This window comes from Zosterops lateralis (genome assembly GCF_965231275.1).
Source record: "Zosterops lateralis genome assembly, chromosome: 22".
Lineage (NCBI taxonomy): Eukaryota > Metazoa > Chordata > Aves > Passeriformes > Zosteropidae > Zosterops > Zosterops lateralis.
Window position 1 is genome coordinate 4,442,637 of NC_139782.1, and position 19,315 is coordinate 4,461,951.

The window sequence follows — 19,315 nt, forward strand, 5'->3', positions numbered from 1 at the left end:
CCTCCCTCCACCTGCTCCTCCTTCCTCGATTTTCAACTGGTTACCAGCAAGGATTCTGGAAACAAATGCTTTGGTGGTGATACACAAGGGTAACATCCCTTGGATTTGATGGACAGAGGAAGACTGTGGGGCTGTGGGGCAGCCCCCTCTGCATGTTAAAAAAAAAAAAAGAAAAAAAAGGAAAAAAAAAGGAGCAACCTCAGCCAATTCCAGGAACTGTTAATTCACCCAGTGTTTGTGGGTATGTTTCTTTGAAAGTGTGATTATGCAATAAGCTTCTAGATATTTATTGTTATAGCTCCTTCTATGTTTCTAAAAATAGAGAGAAAATGTTATCAGCAGATGGTTTAAATAAATATTAATTTCTACAGCTAGAGCCTGTTAAACATTCAAAAGTTGTAAGGCAAACAAATTGCATATGCATGGCATGGTAATGCATTCCTATTTCCACTCCAGTTGATGCATTGTTTCTGTCAAAGATATTTCTTGGCTCCTTTTCGCTCTAATTCTGTAACACGGAAAAATCCAGATTTTTAAATTGCATATTCATAGTTCCAGCCCAGCTCTGTGTTGCAGCAGCTCCTCCCATTCCTTCAGTGCTGTGTTTGCTGCTGGCTCTTTCTAGCAAAGACAATTTCACACGCAGACATTCATTTCACTGTGCAAAATGCATTTTCAGTTTGGGGGGCACGTGCCACACAGGTGACACTGGGTTTGTCACCAGAATTGTGTCAGTGCTGCCCTCCCCAGTTTCAAACAGTGCAGGAAGGATCGATTGCAGGCAGTGGAATTAGAAATCCTGTGTTTAAAATGCACCTCCTTGCTTTTCAGATTGCAGTGTTTGGGAGGGGACTAAATTTGTTGTTTAAAGTAAATCAATAATCTCTGTAGCAAAGCTTCCAAGACCCAGTAATTTGGGGCTCAGGCAGAAACACCATTTCCACACAATTCCATGTGGACTGACTGATCCAGGACCAACAATATGAAGGAAAATAGATATTTTCCTAGTTATTACAGAGCAGTAAAGTAGCTGGTGCTCAATTCAAAAACACATTTTCCCTTCATGCTCTATCACACCTGATTAATCTCTCATGCACCTTCACATACTCACACACACACAGAGGTGGGGGCATTTTTTTATTTAAAAAGTTCACACGATTTACATTGAAAAACCCAAAAGTTCAGTTGCTATCAGCTGGTATTAAAAAAAAAAATCAAGTAAAAAATTGAACTGTTCCTGATTTTTTTACCTGAGGTAGGAAATGTTTTACCAAAGCAATATTCTCCAAGGCAGTGAGTAAACATTACTGTAAACATGATCATTACAGCTGTCCTTGCTGGTAGTGTGTCAAGCAAACTCAAGCTGAAGAAGCAGAAAGCATTAGAAAGGAGAGGGAAATCAGCAGGGAAGATGGCAAACAAAGCTGGGAAAAGCAAAAATGTGGGGATATGCCATAGCCTTGCTTTTCTTTCTGGGAGATGCAGATCTGAAGCAATGGCAAGGGGCAGGTGGGGATGAGGGCAGGAGTTTGGCACAGGTGAGGTGGCAGCTCTGCTGCTGGACAACCTTTGGCATTCCTGAAATACATGGATTGCTACCTGCAAAAGGCACAGAGTAAAACATGATCTTAAAAATCCTTTGTTTGGCTTAATCTCCAGAGGAATAGGAGACTATGAGGCCCTGCAGGTTAGTTTTTAAGAAATGTTTTGTCCGAGTTTCATTTCTGTGTACTGTGAGTTTGGGGCCAACGCTGGTCAGAGATGACAGGGTAGAAACAGTGTCAGCCTCTGGCTCATTCTGTACCTTTATCACACTTGATTTAAGCTGAGGGAAGATTGTAAGGAGTGGGAAGGCAGGAGAGAATTAAATGGGATATTGGAGCGTGCTTTGTGAGGCTCTGGTTGGGTTACCCAGCCAATCTTGTGCCGGGGACTCTCAAATAGTTCTTATTTAAGAAATTGGAGGAGCTATTTAGAAACAGCAGACTGACATGATTGAAAAAAGCAGCAGGTCCCCTCCAGGGACAGCACTAGGAAATCTCATAGGTTTGCTTCCTCTTTCTGTAAATTCTGGTTTTGTCACAGCTGAGGTTATGATTGGTTTTCTTATGGCAAGCAATATGTACGAGTTTTAAATTATCCAGGGTAAACAGCAGCTGATAGAAATATTCCCAGTTCACTTCTCTCCCGTCTCGTGTTTTGACAGCTTCTGCCAGTTCTGGGACAACAGCACGTTTCTTCTCAATTCTTGGGGACACAAAAGAAAAGACAATATTACCATCAGGAGTTTTTTTCAGAATAATCAAGCCTCCATCTTCCTTTTAGAGCCAGGCAGAACTGGAATTCTTTCTCCATAACTAGGCATATGATTTTTTTTCCCCCCAAGGAAATTAGTTTAGCAAATCTTGTTTGCTTCACACCAGCATTTGAAATGGGTCAGAGGGGGTTTTGCCAGAGAGGAGAATTCACACGGGTAGTGCAGTGAGGAGGGATTTGCTTCCATATAAAGAAAATCTGCACAGAAGCAAAGCAGCTAATGAGAAACAGCATTTCATCTGTCTCCAGGGTTTTGTTCTCAGAACAGCTGCAGCATCCCAGCACCTTTTCTCACAACATATTCATAGCAGAGCTGACTGCACAGCGAGGGGAAGGGACTAAGGCTAAACCTTTCTGATGAAGCTGAAGGCCACAAAGCAGGTAGACTTGGATTAACACTTTGTACATACATGTGGTCGAGATTCCAGGTGCTGAAGAGGATCCTGCTTTCCCTGTTGCTGTAGGGGTTGATGGAATGCTTACATGGGCAGTCATCTCTGTCAAAAGGTCCCTGTGAAAGATGTCACACTTGTCACCCCAGTGTGGTCCTGCCACATGCTAGTGAACCAGAGAGATCCTGCACCCCACATTCCCTCCAGCCTGACACTGCACCCAGGAACTGTTTCCTTCTCTGATGTTGAGGGCAGAATGGGATCAAACTTAAAAAAGAGGAAGTTTACGTCAAGTATACAGAAGAAATTCTCCCCTGTGAGGGTGGTGAGGCCCTGGCACAGGCAGCCCAGAGAAGATGTGGCTGCCTCTGGATCCCTGGAAGTGTCCAAGGACAGGTTGGATGGGGCTGGGAACAAACTAGAATAGTGGCTGGTGTCCCTGCTCATGACAGGGGTGGAATGAGATGATCTTTAAGGTCCCTTCTAACTCAAACCATTCTGTGATTCTTCAGGAAGGCTGCAGGTACCTGACAGGAGAACCACCCCTCTGCAGTGCACAGGCGTGCTGCTTCCTCCTTCTCTCTTCTGTCAAAGTAGCACCCGTTGTACTTCACAGATTTCAGTCTATCTGCCATCAGGTCGATAATTCCTTTGTAGGCATCTCGTGCTGCAGGATGAACGTTTGGAATAAAACCACTAACCTAGAGGGGGGAAACCCAGCAATCATTCCTCAGTTCCTGTGGCAGCCTGAGGCTCTTTTCTACAATCACAATGTTACACTGTAGAAGTACTTTATATTCCTGTAGCCACAGAATTACTGTTACAGCTTGACATAAGTTACTTCAACAGAAACTTTTACCTCTCTCATGTAGCCCCGCATTCTGCTCTCACAGCTGTGCCGCAGGTAGCTGGATTTGTTCTTGAACCGAGACTCCAGCCCTGGAGAGAACGAGATTATTTTGTAACTGAGCACAGCTCCTGCCCAGCTGGGACTTCACCCTGGTTTTCCATTGACTCAGGTTGTACAGGGTTTTTAAATTCCCATTTTTATTTTACTGGTTCAGGACTACCCTGCTCTTAAGCACAAAGGATACTGCAGAGCATCTGCTGAGAGAGCTGTAGCTGGTATTATGTTTCTTGCTATTGTGTATATGGAACACCAAGAGATTGTGAAAGGAAAACAGAATTGTTAGGGAAGAACTGCAGTAATGGCTTGGGAATGGGAAGTGAAACTTTCAGAGTGTAAAGAGAACATAAAGCACGGTTAGCTGGCAGAGATGTGCAAGTTATCCATATACTACTAGCAAATCATTAAAACATCATAAATGCAGATTTATATTAATAGGGGAAAATGTATTCCAGAGCTATCCTTATTAAAGCAATAGGGAACACCAATTTTTACAAACATTATCTGATAGTAAATGTGCATATACTTTAAAGAAACCTAAAGACATATGCTGTGCTAATGGAAGGGATAACTAAACCCCTGACCAAGTACCCAATCCCACCAGCCCAAAGAGCTCCCAAACTTTGCTTTAAGAGCAACAAAACTGACAGAAGTGACGTTTCAGAGCAAAGCAAGACGTGTGAGTCCCGTAGCACCTTCCTGGCAACAAACACACCTTCAAACCATTTCTTGTCGTCGTCCTTGTCCTCGGCCAGGATGTTTTCACTCAGGTTGTGGATGAGATCCGCCAGCAGCTTCTGCCTGTGGGGAGCCCTCTCGTCCGTCAGCAGCCTCCGCGCAGCCTCCACCACAGCGCCCTGCTGGCTGCAGAACGCGCCCAGGAGCCGCTCGATGTCGCTGGCACCTGGGGCAGGTGAGGCGGCACCGGCTGAGCCCCCCGGGGCCGGCGCTGCCCCCGCGCCCCCCGCCCGGCCCCGCACTCACAGCCCCGCCAGCTCTCCCCGGGGCCCAGCAGCACCAGCTCCGTCTGCGGCGGCAGCGCTCGGAAGAAGCTCTCGGTCAGCTCCGTGCCGTCCTCGTAGAGGCAGAGGCGGCTGCCTGCCAAGGGAAGCTGCCCCACGGGCGGGTGAGCGGCGGGCGGGACGCCGGCTCCGTCCGAGCAGCCCCAACCGCAGCGGCTGCAGCTCCGCACGCGTCGGTAGTCCCGGTCCCGTCCAGCAGCGGCAGATCCGCCCCGCATCTGTAAACGGCATCCCCGCCTGGTATCGTCCCGTCCCTCTAGCACCCGGCGGCTCCCCGCCCGTCCCGCACCTGCAGCAGCCGGCAGCCCTTCCTCAGCAACCCGCGCAGGCTCCCGGCCGCCACCCCGAACTTCTGCGGGCCGGCGCAGCCGCGCAGGCGGAAGGGCCGCAGCGGCTCCGCCATGGCCGGGCCGGTGCCGCTCCCCGGCGGGCCCGGGGCCGGTGTCTGTGCCGGGGCCGCCCCGCGCAGGCGCCCCGGGGCCGGCGGGACAGTCGCGCCTGCGCGGCGGGGCCGCGTTGCCATGAGAGCGGCGATGGGGCCGCGCTGAGCCAGGTGGGGCCCGGCCCGGCCCGGCCGGGCGCTTCCCCCGCGCTCCGCTCTCCCTCCGCTCCCCCTCCGCTCTCCCTCTGCCCCCCCTCTGCCCCGGGGAGCCCCCGAGGTCCCTCCAGGCCCCCGCGTGCTTTGTCCGCCGCCCGTCCTGGCTGTGCCCCCGGAACGGTGCGGCCGTGACCCTTCCGGGCCTGCGCCTCCTGCGGGGTTGGGGCCGGCGCGGGGAGGGAGGGACGGGGCCGATGTTGGTGCCGTAACACCGGCAGGGCCCGGGGTGGGCAGCGGTGGTCCCGGTGCTTGCGGCCCCAGCAGTAGCCGTGGTGGGTGCGTGGCTTTCCCAGGGACTGATCTTGTGCTTTGCTTTTTGTTCCTCTGACTCCAATACACAGAGTATAGTGCAGGTACAGGTTGCTCCTGTATGCGTTTGGAACTCTTAGTTTCAAGGTCCATCTTAGATTAGGTTTAATTTATTGGCAAACTGCTCTGCAAGTGATCTAAATCCTCGTTTTGCTCAGCACTAATCAAATCCACACCAAAAGAGCATTCATGGAGCCAATGTTAATGGAAGGGAATCTATATTTGCACTCATTGTCTATTGACAGACCATAAGATGCAATTCTTTGACTGTAGTGCCTCAGCAGGTTTTTGTCATCCTTCCAGGGATGAGTTTAAGCTTGAAGGCCGTGGCTGTGACCAGCTCAGCTGCCCAGGATGCCGCACAAGATTGGTTTCACCGTGGTCAGTTCGTCGGGACACGAGGACGGGTTCAGTGCCCGGGAGCTGATGGTTCATGCGCCGACAGTGAACGGGTGGCGATCGCCCAGGTACTCTGAGGGGATGCTCTTGGAGCACTGAGTTTCTGTAACCAAGTTTAAAACGAGTTGCAGATGCACCATGCATAGTCAGAACAGTTTACAGTATCCCACATCAAACTGGTAAAGCGAAAAAAAAATATTTTAATCCCGTGGAATCCTCATCCTGGGGGAGAAAACCACCTTGGTTAACACCTAAAGGCTCTGCATTGTATCTGAATAAAGTCCTGGAAAATTAAAATAGGAACAGTTTTTGTTCTTGGCCGTCTTGGAGTCTGCAACTGCTTTGCCTTAGTATGAAAAGTCCATTTGATTCAGCACATCTGAATATGTGTGGGGCACCTGAACATACGCACGCGGTAAAGGAAAGGGAAAAATGTTTCCACTCTACTCTTGGGATTATTACAATATTTGTAACATTGGCTTTCAATTAATGACTTGAAAATTCCATAATTAAATGTTGCTCAAGTTGGAATTGAAGTCTGCTTTAAAATGATGATTGAATTCAGAAACTGTGTCTCTTCCAGGCTTTGTCAGTACCCCCAGGAAATCATCCTGCAGTTGGTGGAGAGGTGTCGGATCCGGAAGCTGCAGCTGCTTGCTCACCAGTACATGATTGCAAGCAAAATTGAGTTCTACATCAGTGAAAGTCTGCCCGAATACTTTGCTCCATATCAGTCAGAGAGGTTTCAGAGACTTGGGTGAGACAGAAAGTTCTGGATCAGTTTATTGTTTTAATCAGAAAAGCTTCAGGGGAAAATAATACTCACTGTGGGTTGTGTGTACTGTGGACATGCTGTATGAGAGATCCTGGGCTTGTGTTGATCTATGACAAAGCTGGAGATGCAGGTGAATTGCCAGGGGACAGCACAGGCTGTTTTAGTTATGAGGGAGTTTTAAACCTGGGGATCAGAAATCCACCTGTGTGTTTGGATGTATCTTTTGCTCACGTGTTACATTTTCCTTCCCAGTTATGTCCCTCTCTCAGACAATGAGAAGACTGATTTCAGAGCCCGAGAGTTGAAATCTGTGTACATGGATGCAGTTGGCCAGTACCTGAAGCTGATTTTCCATAAAAATTATGTCAACAAATACAACTTGTATGGGCAGGTGAGTTAGAAGTCCTTACCTGGTAACCTAGATGACACTTCCATAGTAAAGAGCAGGCACAGAAATCTGCTCCCTTAATTTGTAGAAGCAAAAAATGTTGGTTGAAAGCTCCTGTGTTTATTTTAGTTTGTTTTAAAGCACAAAACACAAATAACAGGTTAGAAGTGAGTTGGGATCAGGTGGATGCGCCTTATCCAGAACAAATGAGTCAAGGCCATATTCTGTCACTTTTGTATTGCTGAGGTTTAGCCAACACAGCAGGGTCTGTGTTGAGGATGAGAAACTCCCTCTGAGAACAGCTTTGGGGTCACAAAGCCACTCTGAGTGTTCTGGACCTGTTATGGCATTAAGTGAAGATGTTGCACAGCCACCATGGTCCAGATATACAAACACCTGCCTCAGTTCTGCTGGGACTTGTTTGAGCACAGTGGAATTGTAGATTTGGTGATACATTTTCAATGGAGCAGGAGGCACATTTAGCACTTGGTGCTTCTCTCTGCTTCCTTATCACCCTCCTGACCACAGGCCCTGGTTTTTGTTCCAAGAAAAGAGGAATGAGCTTACACATCTCCATTTCCTGTGGATTTCTGCAGGTTGCCCTGGTAGCTGTGAACATCATTGGGGATCCAGCAGACTATGGCGATAACAGCATGACCAGTGTAAGTCCAAAGCGTCCCTGTCCTTTTACTGGTGCTCCATTTCTTCAAGTAGAGGTTCCTGGAGTAATGGGATGAGCCTTTCTTGTGGCAGTTTTGTGCTTTAGCAGAGATGTGTTTCATTAATTTTTTATGTATATGAGCCTAATATGGAAATACAAAAATTAAAATGTAATTACTTGGGACATTTTAATTTTCAACGTTTCCAGGTTCTCTTGCTTCAATGTGCCCCAAAACATAAGTGCTCTACATTGCAGAGTTGATGTTGGTTGTGGCAAGTCTGTCTTGAACACACACCTGATGTTGGTGACTGTGCATTAAGATTTTTCTTTTCCCACCCTTCCAAAGCCTTCCAGAGAGAAGCTGATAGATCATTACTTGGGAGTTAAATCAGATGACCCTGCCTTGGATGGAACTTACCTTGGGTAAGGATGTTCTTTGCACATACCCAGGCAAAACCTCTGCTTGGTGCAAAGTAGTTGTTGATCTCTGTGTTTCGTTAATTCCCTGCTAATGAAAAGAGAAGCCTGCCTTGCTGTGGTTTACTTTGTTCATTTTATGCCTTCAGGAAACATGACTCCATTTCACCTCTGGACGATTTGGCCTTTGACATGTACCAGGACCCAGAAGTGGCTCAGATAATCCGGAGGCTGGATGAGAAGAAGAGGGAAGCCGTGCGTCTCGAGTGCTACGACCATGCCAAGAAGCTCAAACAGGCCATTGCAGACTTGCAGAAGGTGTTGTTGGAACATCTTTGACACCTAAATGGAGCAGAGCTCCAGTGGCTCATCAGGGCCTTGCTGTTTGTGTAGAATCGTAATGATTTTTGATATGGAATTGTAATGACTTTTGATATGGAATCGTAATGATTTTTTATATATTTCCCAAAAGAATAATTTTAAAATCAGATAACTTGACTGAGTAATTTTGCTGGGAGCAATGAAACAAGTAGAGTAAGGTGATTCCAAGGAATGTTCAGTGAGATGATCCCAAGGTGATCTTTGCCAATCCTAGGTGGGCGAGCGGCTGGGCCGGTACGAGGTGGAGAAACGTTACGCAGTTGAGAAGGAGGATTATGACCTTGCCAAGAAAAAGAAGGAGCAGATGGATGAGTACAGGCTGAAGGTGTACCAGCAGCTGGAGCTGCATGACCTCCTGGATGCACAGCTGCTGGTGGGTGCTGTTAGTCCAAACTCTGGAGGGTGTTCTAAGTAGAAATGGCAGAGCAACCAAACTTCATTCACAGGTTAACGGAAATTTTGAGATTTAACTAAAGCTTTTCAGTTTTCTGTTTGGGTTGTGGATCAACCTAAGACTCTCAGTATGGTGTTTTATGAACATGTTTAGTTCTCCATAAAATCCCATTAAGCCATTGAGGTCTCAAGAAAATGGCATTAGAATCCTCAATATTTTGCATAATTTTAAGACTATCTGGTGCAGATGAATAAGGTATTTGCTCATATTTTGAGGGGTGGAGGAGGCTTAGGTTGGTATCAAGGCTAACCATACAGAATCCATGTGATTTTTTATATATGTACAGTTATGTAGTGTTCTCAGAACAGGAAGTTTTATAATCTCTCCACACATGCACCCACACAGAATTATTTTCTGACTGTTTAATAAAGCTGCATCCAGTGGGAGTGATGACACACCTGTGAGCCAGGTTCAATGTTTACTTGAAATCCCCAGTAGCTTGTTGTCAGAGTTGTAGCTGTACTGACTGATTTTAGCACATTTTTAGCCTTGCTATAAAAATCTTCTTCCCTTTTTCAGATCCGAAAGCCACTTGAGTTGCCTTTGGGATCTGTGAGTGGCATTGAGAGCCCCCAGAGCTCCCCTCCTGAGCCTGCAGACCCACCCCGAGAAGAGCCCCGGAGGGCAGAGCCTGTGCTGGAAGAGCTGTTGGTGGATCCCACTTCTTCTGAGCCTGTTATTCCCTTCCAGTCCCCTGTTTCTCCTCGGACTCAGCCCACAACCTCCAAGGAAACGTTTTCAAAGGAAAATGTGAGTAGCGTTCCCTCTGTTACTGCAAAAACCTGTCAGAGCAAACAATCTGATGTCCAACCTTCCAAATAATGTGGTTATTCTCATGATTAACTGGGGAGCGATGCTGCTTTGATGTGAGAAAATTGCACCGAGGTGAATCCAATTAGTGATAAAACCACTTCACATCTGAGTCATTTCCAGAACAATAAATTTTATCTTTTCTGCTAGATTGAATTTTTACCGTATGATGAGAGGCCTCTCCCGACCATCTGCAAGCAGGTGGATGAAGCTGTGTCCTATCTGGAGCCAGAGGTGACTGAAGAGGACATGGGTGACACTCCAAGGACTGGCAATACTGGGGAGCCTGAGCCACTCATGAAGAAGGCACTGAGGGAAGCCAGCCCAGTTGTGGAAGTTTTTGGAGAGGCTTTGGTAAAAAACAGTATAACAAACCCCAAACCCAGCAAAGCAAACCCATGAGTTATTGTGCTCTGTGTTGAGCTGAGAGGATTTTTATGTGTTCAGAGCTGCTGTTTGAAATCTGAGCTTAAAATTTGACCTTGGCTCTGTGGATGCCTGTTTACAGCATTTCCACAAATCTGTAGCTTTGATGATTGGTACTTGATGTGCTGATAAACAGACAGGATCCAGCAGACTGCTTTAGGGTATGAACCCAGAACACCCACAGCTTGCCACTGACTTTTGCAGGGAGAGAAACCCTCACTGTTCCTGGAAAATGTGTGCTTTTAATAAAGCCAGATTCCTGTGGCGAGCACTTGCAGCTTTCACGCTTCAGTTCATATGTTCTTTTGAGGCTGGTTCTCTATATAAATGTTAAATATGTATTGAATATCTGTAGGGACCTTTTAAGAGAGAAACTTGTTCTGTGCTCAGGTTTCAGGAGCGTATTCCAGGACTTGGTCATGTCGAGAAGATGCTTTACTGACTGTGTACAAGATGCTGATGGAAGTGTCAGTGGACACTCCAAAGGAGGATTTAAGGAGCATGCTGAGGGCTGCTGTTTTCCTTGTGAGGAGAGCCATCAAAGACACTGTGTCTTCAGTAAGTTGGGATAGGTTTGATGCTCCAGTGAAGAACTGGCAGCCAAAACTGCAGAATCATGGGGTTAGGATACTTTGAACAAATAGTTTATGAATCTGCTGTTGAATAAATCCAGAATCAAAACAAAGCCCCTCAAAACTCCTAAAACAACTGGACAATGTCTGGCATTGAACAGATGGAGAAAACTGAGCTGAGCCATGAGCTGATGCAGTAAATGTGCAGTGAGGTTGATCCTTTTTCTTTGTTAAAGCTGAAATACAGCAATGAAGTAACTTCTAGTTTCCAGCTCAAGGGGCTGCTCTTAGCTGAAGGACTCTTGCGCTTCAAATAAACCTTAAATAAGAAGAAAAGAAGAAAATTGAGAGGGTACTCTTTATGAAACAATTTCTGAAACCTTTCACCTAAGTCCTAGCAACAGGTTTTCTGGAAGACTGTTGTCTGAAGTAGCTTCCATTAAGTGTGTTACTGTAATTCCACATTAAGAATGGATCTTACTGTATGTCTGAAAACTGGGCTCTGTGTTATTTTTGCTCAATGTTTCCTTTTTCTTTTTAACTTAGGTTTTTCAGGCTTCCCTGAAACTTCTAAAAATGATCATTACCCAATATATACCAAAACACAAACTAGGGAAACTAGAAACTTGTCAATGTGTGGAAAAAACCCTGCCACATTTGCTTTCTAGAACAGGAGACTCTTCATCCCGTCTTCGTCTTCTGGCTTCAACCTTCATCCAGGTGGGTGTTTCCCTTCAAATTAGGGAGCTCATAGGTGAGAAACACCTGATCAGAGTGGACTGTGAGACCAGGGTTGGGTGCTGTGAAGTGTTACAGCTTATCACAGAATCTTATCACAATTTGTCACAAAGCAGCTGGGGTTGGAAGGGCCCTCTGGAGATCATCCAGTCCAACCCCCTGCCAAATCAGGGTCACCTGGAGCAGTCTTGGGGTACCTGCTGCTGCTACAGATGTGACTCTTGTGTTCTTTACTGCAAGTGACCTACAGAGATGAGAAAACTCTGCTTTGCCGAGACAGGTAATTGTCCTTATCCACCATCTGTGTGCTCACTGACTCTGTGTGTTTCTAGGAGATAGCACTGTGCCCTGAAGTAAAACCTCTCCAGATTATTCCAGTCCACCTGGTTAAAACATTAAAACCAAACTCCCCAACACACCTGGCAATGAGTCATGTGGAATTGGTAGAATCTCTCTTGAAAGCCATGGGGACTGAAAACTCTGGGTTTACCATCAACAGTGTTATGAAGGTAAGAGGTCAAGGTTACAGCACATGGAGGATTTTCTGATGGTTTTCTGGGGGCTTGCCTGGCTTTTTTTGAGTGCTTGAGAATTCCTGGAGGTATATTCCCCTGATCAACAGTGCTGGTAATTTTAGACCAGGTTGAACGGGGCTTGGAGGAGCCTGGTCTAATAGGAAGTGTCCCTGCCTATGGTATGAGGTGGAATGATATGAACTTTAAAATCCTTTTCAACCCAAACCATTCTGGGATTCTATGAAGCAGGATGTTAATATCTGGAAAAAAGCCCTAAAGAGTTAAAAAGTGGTTGCAAAAACCTGTCCTGTAGGAAGATTTCTCCTGCTGCAGGAGAGTCTTAGACTAATAAACCAATGCCTAAAAACACAAGAAAAGAGAGAGATAATTTTTTTTTCTGATTATTTCCAGTTTGCCACGGGAGCTCTGGAGCACAGGGCTCAGGAGGTGCGTGAGGTGGTGCTGAGGATCATCTTTGCCATGTACAGGGAGCACAGGGCAGCTGTGCTGGAATATCTCCCGGAGGATGCCAGCGCCCGCAGGACCATGCGCTACAGAACGCTCTTTGAGGGGTTTGCCAAAATCGATGGGAAACCTTCTGAAACTGAAATCAGGGTATGTAATGAGAGGCAGAACGTACAGGGCCACTTCAGACGTGGCATTTGGCTGAGTGGTGTCCTGGTTTAATGGCTGGATTAGACACAGAGTGTCTTCAGGTATGTGGTTCGTGTTCCTTAGCATGGAAAGCTGAGTATGTTCCCTATACCCATTCTTGGGAATAAAAACCCAACAAGGAATACTGAGATGGACAAGCGGTTTAAAAATGCACAAATGCTATTTTCTGCTGCCAATCCTTGGGAACAGTAAGCCCGAAGGCTGTGCTGTATGTTCTTTTCAAGTAGTGCAGAGGAATTTGGGAAGAGGGAAGGTGTCACAGTATCACATCCATCACTTAATCAAGCAGGACATTTCCTGTCCTGCATCAACCATGAGTTCTGTGCTGATGTGTTTTGCAATCTCATGTATGAGGGATGGTTCCAAAGCCGTTGGAACTGACAGAGTATTTCCTGCCAGGCACAGAGAAAAGCAGCAACAGTAGCAGAGAAACAGAAAAAAGAAGAGATGAAAGTTCTAAAAGGTCACTCGTCAGCTTTAGAGTTACAAGCAGAGGTTGAGGCTGAAGAGGTGAGCGTGTTTCAGTTTAAGATTGTTTTAATCTTTTGCTCTTTGGATATCATGGACTTAGATAATGAACTTCGGTGTTGTCTCATTAAAAAGAATGAGAAACTCCAGACATACCCTGGATGACTTTTCTCCTCATCAGTCCAGCTTAAAATCTGGGGTGTTGTTTTTCATAACATAGTGTGAGTTTTGGATTCATTATTATAATATAACAATATAATAATAGCTTTATAATATAAGATAATACCTTAATACAAGAGATTTACCCTAGAAGCAGAAGCACGAACATTGTAGTGCATTGGCTCTGCTTCTAGATTTTAAATTCCAGACAGAAATCAGAATATAATGTGTTCCCTTTCTCTCTGGAAGGCAAATTTCTGAGTTAAATTTCTTTGTTTGGTAGGAGAAAGAATCTGATTTTCAGAAGACAGGGAATCAAGGTAGGTGGTTTCAAATAAGAGTTAAGAAATGTAGATGTATTAAAATGTGATCTTGGTTTAATAGTTGTCTCCTTACAGGTTACCAGGTATATGAAAGCCCCCGGGCTACAGCAGCAGAGATTCAGGAGGAACTTTCCTCTGTTGCAAATTACCTGGATAAGTAAGTGAGATGAGCCTCTAATCACCTTAAGCCCTTGGTGTCACCTGTGAGCTCCAAACAGTAATAACGTTTTTCCAGTAGATCAAAGCTAATACCTTCAGCAGTGAAACAATAAAGACTAAAATCTCTTCTAACAGATTTGGAATTATCACCAGGCAATCCTAGGTGCTTTTTTAAAAAGTTCTTGGATAGTGTGACTTTGTACTTTTTTTTTCTGAGTATTTGCTTGTGGGATAAGAAATAGCCATGGATTAATGTTCAGCTGTCAATGTGAAATAAGGGGAAAATATGGTGTTGTAGGGGGAGGGCATAGAAGAAGCCCTTGGAAATTCTGGAGCCAGGAAGGCCAGTTTTGGTGAGCTGCTCTCAGAACTTCTGTGGAATTAATCATTCTGTAAGAAAAAAATGCCCTATAGTTGTATTTACCCTAAATTACAACCCAGTACCTGCCCCATCCTAAGCTCAGCTCTACACAGGGAAAAGAAACTCTTCAAGATATTGGCTATTTTTGAGAACAGCTTGCAACAGAAGGAACAGAGCTTATCAATTTCTCTCTGATGTCACTGATGTTTGTATTTTTTTCCAGCTTGTGTATTTTTTGTGGTGAAAGGAACGAGTCCTTCACAGAGGAAGGGTTGGATCTGCATTACTGGAAGCACTGCCCCATGTTAACCCGATGTGAGCACTGCAAACAGGTCAGACTGAACTTCCCAGAGCTAATAAGGCATGGACTGTTGTTATTCTGGTTTAGATATTTAACACTTGGGCAGGTGAATTCTGAACACACTCGTGTGATGTGGGTAGTGCTTTTGGAAAAGAGCAGCATTAGAAAATGAATTAATAAGTGGACTGAAATGGGATTTTCTCGTTGTCATTTTGGGAAGGTGAGGCTAAACTGATGGTTTTTTTTAAAATCCCATCCCTGTTAGCTCAGCACAAACCTTGCTGGCTATGTTGCAGATGCTGGAGATTGCCAGCCTGACGGAGCACCTGCTGACTGACTGTGACAAAAGGGACAGCTTTGGGAAGTGCCCACGCTGCAGAGAGGCTGTGCCCAGGGAAGAGCTGCCCAGACACATAAAGAGCAAGTTTTGCCATCGTGAGTAGCTCCAAACAGGAAGGTGGAATATCAGAGGTTTCAAACACCAGGGATCTTTGGCAAATTGGGCTGCTTGTGTTTCAGACTTTGGGATCTAAGTAAATCCTCAGGAGGAAAAAGATTTGGGATAAATGCCTGAGTTTTCTAGTGCTTGGCCTCTATCAATGTGTGTGGGGAGGGTGAGTGAAAAGACTGGAAAGTCTCTTCCATATCCCTATAGATTCAGCACTATCCCAGCACAGAAAGGACACAGACCTGTTGGAATGAGTTCAGAGGAGGCACCAAGTTGATCAGAGGGATGGGTCACCTCTGCTATGGAGAAAGGCCAAGAGAACTGGGATTGCCTGGAGAAGAAAAGGCTTTGGGATGACCTAACTGTGGCCTTCCAGTAGGGGCTGAAGGGGCTACAAGAAAGGTGGAGAGAGGCTATTTACGAGGGTCTGGAATGACAGGACAAGGGGGAGCTGGATGATCATTAAGCTTCCTTCCAATCCATGTGATTCTGGATTCCGAGATTCCTTTTTATCTTGTTTTGATGAAGATGATTAAACACAGGACTTCTTTGGGAGCAGTTAATGATAACAGGGAACTGGGTTAGACATGGGGTAGTTTTATGCTACTTGCTATGCAAATTCTTTTTGTGTGTCTCTTCCTTCAGATTCTGAAATTACCTTCTCTTTTTAATTCTTACATTATTTTTCAAACAATTACAGCTGCCAAAGCAGAAAATGTGGCAAACCACTGCCCTTTGTGCCATGAGAACTTTCCCCCTGGAGAAGAGGTGAGGCCACCCTTCACATTGAGCTACGGGTTGCTACGGGTTGTTTTAATATGATGGACCTTTCAAGATATATTAAAATAATGGAGATACTAGTTTCTATTTCATAGCAAGGAGTTCATACTTTGAAAAAGCAGATTAAAGTGCTGTAGATATAAAGTCTGTACACTTTTATAATTTTTCCCATGTGACATTGGCTAATTTTGCTGGAGTTTTACTATCACTTCTTTATAATTGATTTCAGTCCTGGAAGTCTCACCTGATGGACAAAGATGGCTGTAAAATGAACCAACGGAGGACATCCCCCATGAACAAAACCATTCTGGTGCAGCCTGGTAAGACATTACTTAATGATAATAACGTTTATGCTTTTTACTGTGTTGCCTTTGCTTACGGAAAGTGTTTCATCCCCAAGATCTGGGTCTGTGTAACTCGTGGTTTGCATTCGAGTGAACTAAGTGATAGTTCTTGTGCTGGAGGAGTGTGCTTGGGGAGCAAATTACCAAAATCATGCAATAACAATCATGTTAAAAGAAGGACACGAGCTCAGCTGGTGGGGAAGACTGGCAGATTTGATAAGTTGATCAGTTCAGGGTTTTTTTTCTGCAGAACAGGATGACCATGAATAGAACAATCAGCTGAACAGTGCTCTGGAAAGCTCCTGAACGCTGACACAGGGAACCAGAGCCTGATTTAGCTTTTAGTGTCCAATCAAAGGTTGCTAATCTGATCCTAATTACAGGATGAATTGAATAGTGAGTGCTGTGTGCTGCTTTTCCTTTCCAGTCCAGACTCAGGAACCTGACAGATTTATCATTGTGCAGCATTTTCACCATCAAAGAGACATTGATGATGTCAGGTGGTGTTTTTTTTCAACAGCTACCTTTATGAAGAACATGGAAAATCCTTTTCTTTCCGGAACACAGATGTTAAACAAACTGCCTGCAGCACCAGAACTTTTGGCCAGTCACATCCAAACCTTTCCTCCTTCAGATTCTTGGGAGTTTTTTAGTCAGCTGTGTGTTCAGAGTTTACCTGCTCTGAGCTGTGCTCTGCTCATATCTGCATGTCACTATTCCAGGTTCCTGGGAAGAGCTGTGGAATTCCAGCTGACCTAAAGTGAATCATAGGGGTTAAACTCAGCACTTTCTGGTGTTAAAACTGGATCCACAAGTCCTGTTTGTCCTCAGCTTTGCTGTTTGTACTGGCTAATGAAATGCCAGTCAGTTGTTAGTTTGTTGCTGCTTAGAATTTGGAGCAGAAGCAAATCCTGCCTGGATAAGCTCTGATTCCATAGATATTCCCTAGAGATATGGAAGGAGCCCTGACCATTCAGCCTCACCACTATTGGTGTGGAACATGGTGAGGCTCAGTGCCTGCCAGCTTCTAGTTGCTTCAGTCATTCAGATTTAACAGATCTTGGGAATCAGAAAGGTGGATTTAAATTCACTCCTGGGACTGGATGTGCTTGTAATAATGATCTCTGTTTTTCTCTTCACAGCCAAAGTAGGTGGCCACTATTTGAAGAAACAGGGTCCTTCAGGAGCAAAGTTACAACCTCCTTCAATAGGAAGCAAGATCAGAGCCCGAGGGGGCCCAAATAAAAGCACTGGCAAAACATACTCAAAGCGATGACAGGACAAGTATTTCTTCCTTTGTCTGAGTAACTGGGCACGTGGCTGTTCAGAGCTATTTAAAAATTGTGGGCAACTTGTATCATATTTTGTGTGGGCTGTTCTTAGCCTTGAGCAGTGCCTGGTGTGATCCCTGTGGCGTTGCTGTCACTGCAGCACTGGGCTTTGCTCCTAGGAATGCTCATGTTGGAAATACCAAATGTTCCAGGACAAAAACATTATTTTGATAGATAATTGCTCTCTTTTCCAATCTCATGTCTGTAATTTAATGGGTTCAAGCACATTAATTATGTCAGGGGAGAGATGTCTCTTCCCTGGGTCCCCTGAGGTGCTTGAGGAATAGGAGCCACACATGAGGGAAGCCTTATGTGTCTGTCAGATTTAGGGTTCTAAAGGCAGCAGAGCTGTAACCAAAGCACAGCACAATCCCAGGAATTAACACCAAATAGAAAAGCCAGAGGGCTGGTTGGATGTTTTCCTGTGTTGTGCCACTGTGCAGGAAGGGACAGGACATTGTGGCCTCTCTCACTGTGCACCAAGTGCCTTCTGAGCCCCTGTGGCAGGAGGGTTAAACTAAACCCTCCAAGTCTGTATCCCCAAGAAATGGCCACTCACAGAAACGAAAAAAAAAATTATCTTGGTAGAGGCCTGAAGAGCTTGAATTAGTAAGTTTAGATGTTTTTGCCTGCTTTAGTGCACTTTCAGCTCAAAATACTGAGCTTTTCTAGTTAGATATTGATTAAAATAACCATCCACAGACTGGAGCATGTCTTTAAAAGCTTCAGAGAGACAAAGTCTATTAAGACTCAATGCACGAAGCTTTGTACCAAAGCAACAATTCTTACATCTCTACCTGTAACACTCCAGTTGCTTTCCAGTGTGGAATTGGTACCTTGGGCACAAGAATGAGGGATCATGATAATATGAGGGGAAATTTGGGGGTTTTTGCTCCCATGGAGTGACTTGGTGGTGTTGTTTTGTATATACAGAGCTGATTTTGTAATACAGTTTTTCTAGTTTGCCTGCAGCCTGCCTACCAGCTTATGGATTTTCCAGGTAGATCAGTGTGTTTGGATTTCAAAAATCTTTTAGCTCTTCCAAATACATATCTCAATACTTACACACATTAGGAACGTATATATAGGTATTTTTATTTTCCCTTTGGTGACATGGGTTCCTGTTTGAGAGCCTGATTCTGTATGCGGAATAAATAATATCTCAAAATAACCATTGATCTTGCTCAAAAGTGTAAGGATGAAAACTGCTCTGTGGTACAATAAGGAAATAACTTAGCAGTGATAAAATGGCAATTTTTTTAGAATGTGAAAGGACCCTTTTGGAGTACAGTAGTACCACTAGTGTCATTTTTAAAGGTGGATTTACTGGGGTTGCTCCTTAATTAACAACCTGTTTTTGCTGCAGTGGCAAAATAAACTGGAGTAAGAAACAGTGTAAGGTTTGGTGCTGTGCCACCAAGTCTTGAGCAAAATATTCCAGAGAAAATCCATTGCACAGGTGCAGGTCTGGGCAGTGGAAGGTCTGCAAAGTGTTGGACTGGAACCTGGATTTGGCAACAATGGGGCCTTAGTAGGAAAACAAGGAAAGAGTGTGGTCCTGAGCTCAGGGCTGGTTTCTGTGTGATCTCTGTCCATTTGAGCTGTGTCTGAGTGTCAGCTGAAGCATTTTCATGTGACACTGCAGAGATGATTCCAGAGCAGCCCCTGTCCATCCATGCAGGAGTTGATCTCATCCCAAAAAACCTCTTGGTGTTCCACTACCCCAGAGAGCAATTTGTAGTGACTGCATGTTCCTAAGTGCTGGAAGAACAAATCATATATTGAAATCTGGGAGATTTTATCCAGAAAAGGATTCACTTGTATATTAAATGTCAGTTATTTTTATTGCACATATTTAATAAATTACTTTAGCCAGTCTGGAGGGT

At 45.0% G+C, this 19,315-nt stretch overlaps 2 protein-coding genes across 2 annotated transcripts; one reads left to right on the forward strand and one right to left on the reverse strand.

Annotated features, from left to right (window-relative positions):
- Window positions 1-6: 6 nt before the first annotated feature.
- DFFB (DNA fragmentation factor subunit beta) lies at window positions 7-5,082 on the reverse strand. Its single transcript, XM_083877015.1, is given in 9 exon segments — window positions 7-2,247; window positions 2,727-2,827; window positions 3,236-3,409; window positions 3,568-3,647; window positions 4,331-4,519; window positions 4,600-4,751; window positions 4,753-4,828; window positions 4,831-4,894; window positions 4,897-5,082. Coding segments are annotated over 9 exon segments (1,197 nt in total). The 5' UTR covers window positions 5,041-5,082; the 3' UTR covers window positions 7-2,030.
- Window positions 5,083-5,122: 40 nt separating this feature from the next.
- Window positions 5,123-19,297, forward strand: CEP104 (centrosomal protein 104). The gene is made up of 22 exons (XM_083877016.1): window positions 5,123-5,190; window positions 5,848-6,011; window positions 6,527-6,700; window positions 6,971-7,109; window positions 7,703-7,768; window positions 8,114-8,190; window positions 8,334-8,502; window positions 8,780-8,938; window positions 9,539-9,769; window positions 9,980-10,183; window positions 10,646-10,813; window positions 11,374-11,547; window positions 11,898-12,074; window positions 12,492-12,695; window positions 13,155-13,265; window positions 13,666-13,702; window positions 13,781-13,862; window positions 14,449-14,557; window positions 14,823-14,961; window positions 15,675-15,742; window positions 15,984-16,074; window positions 17,241-19,297. Exons 2-22 carry the CDS (start codon window positions 5,899-5,901, stop codon window positions 17,372-17,374), a joined length of 2,826 nt encoding a protein of 941 aa, XP_083733142.1. The 5' UTR covers window positions 5,123-5,190; window positions 5,848-5,898; the 3' UTR covers window positions 17,375-19,297.
- The last annotated feature ends 18 nt before the right edge of the window (window positions 19,298-19,315 follow it).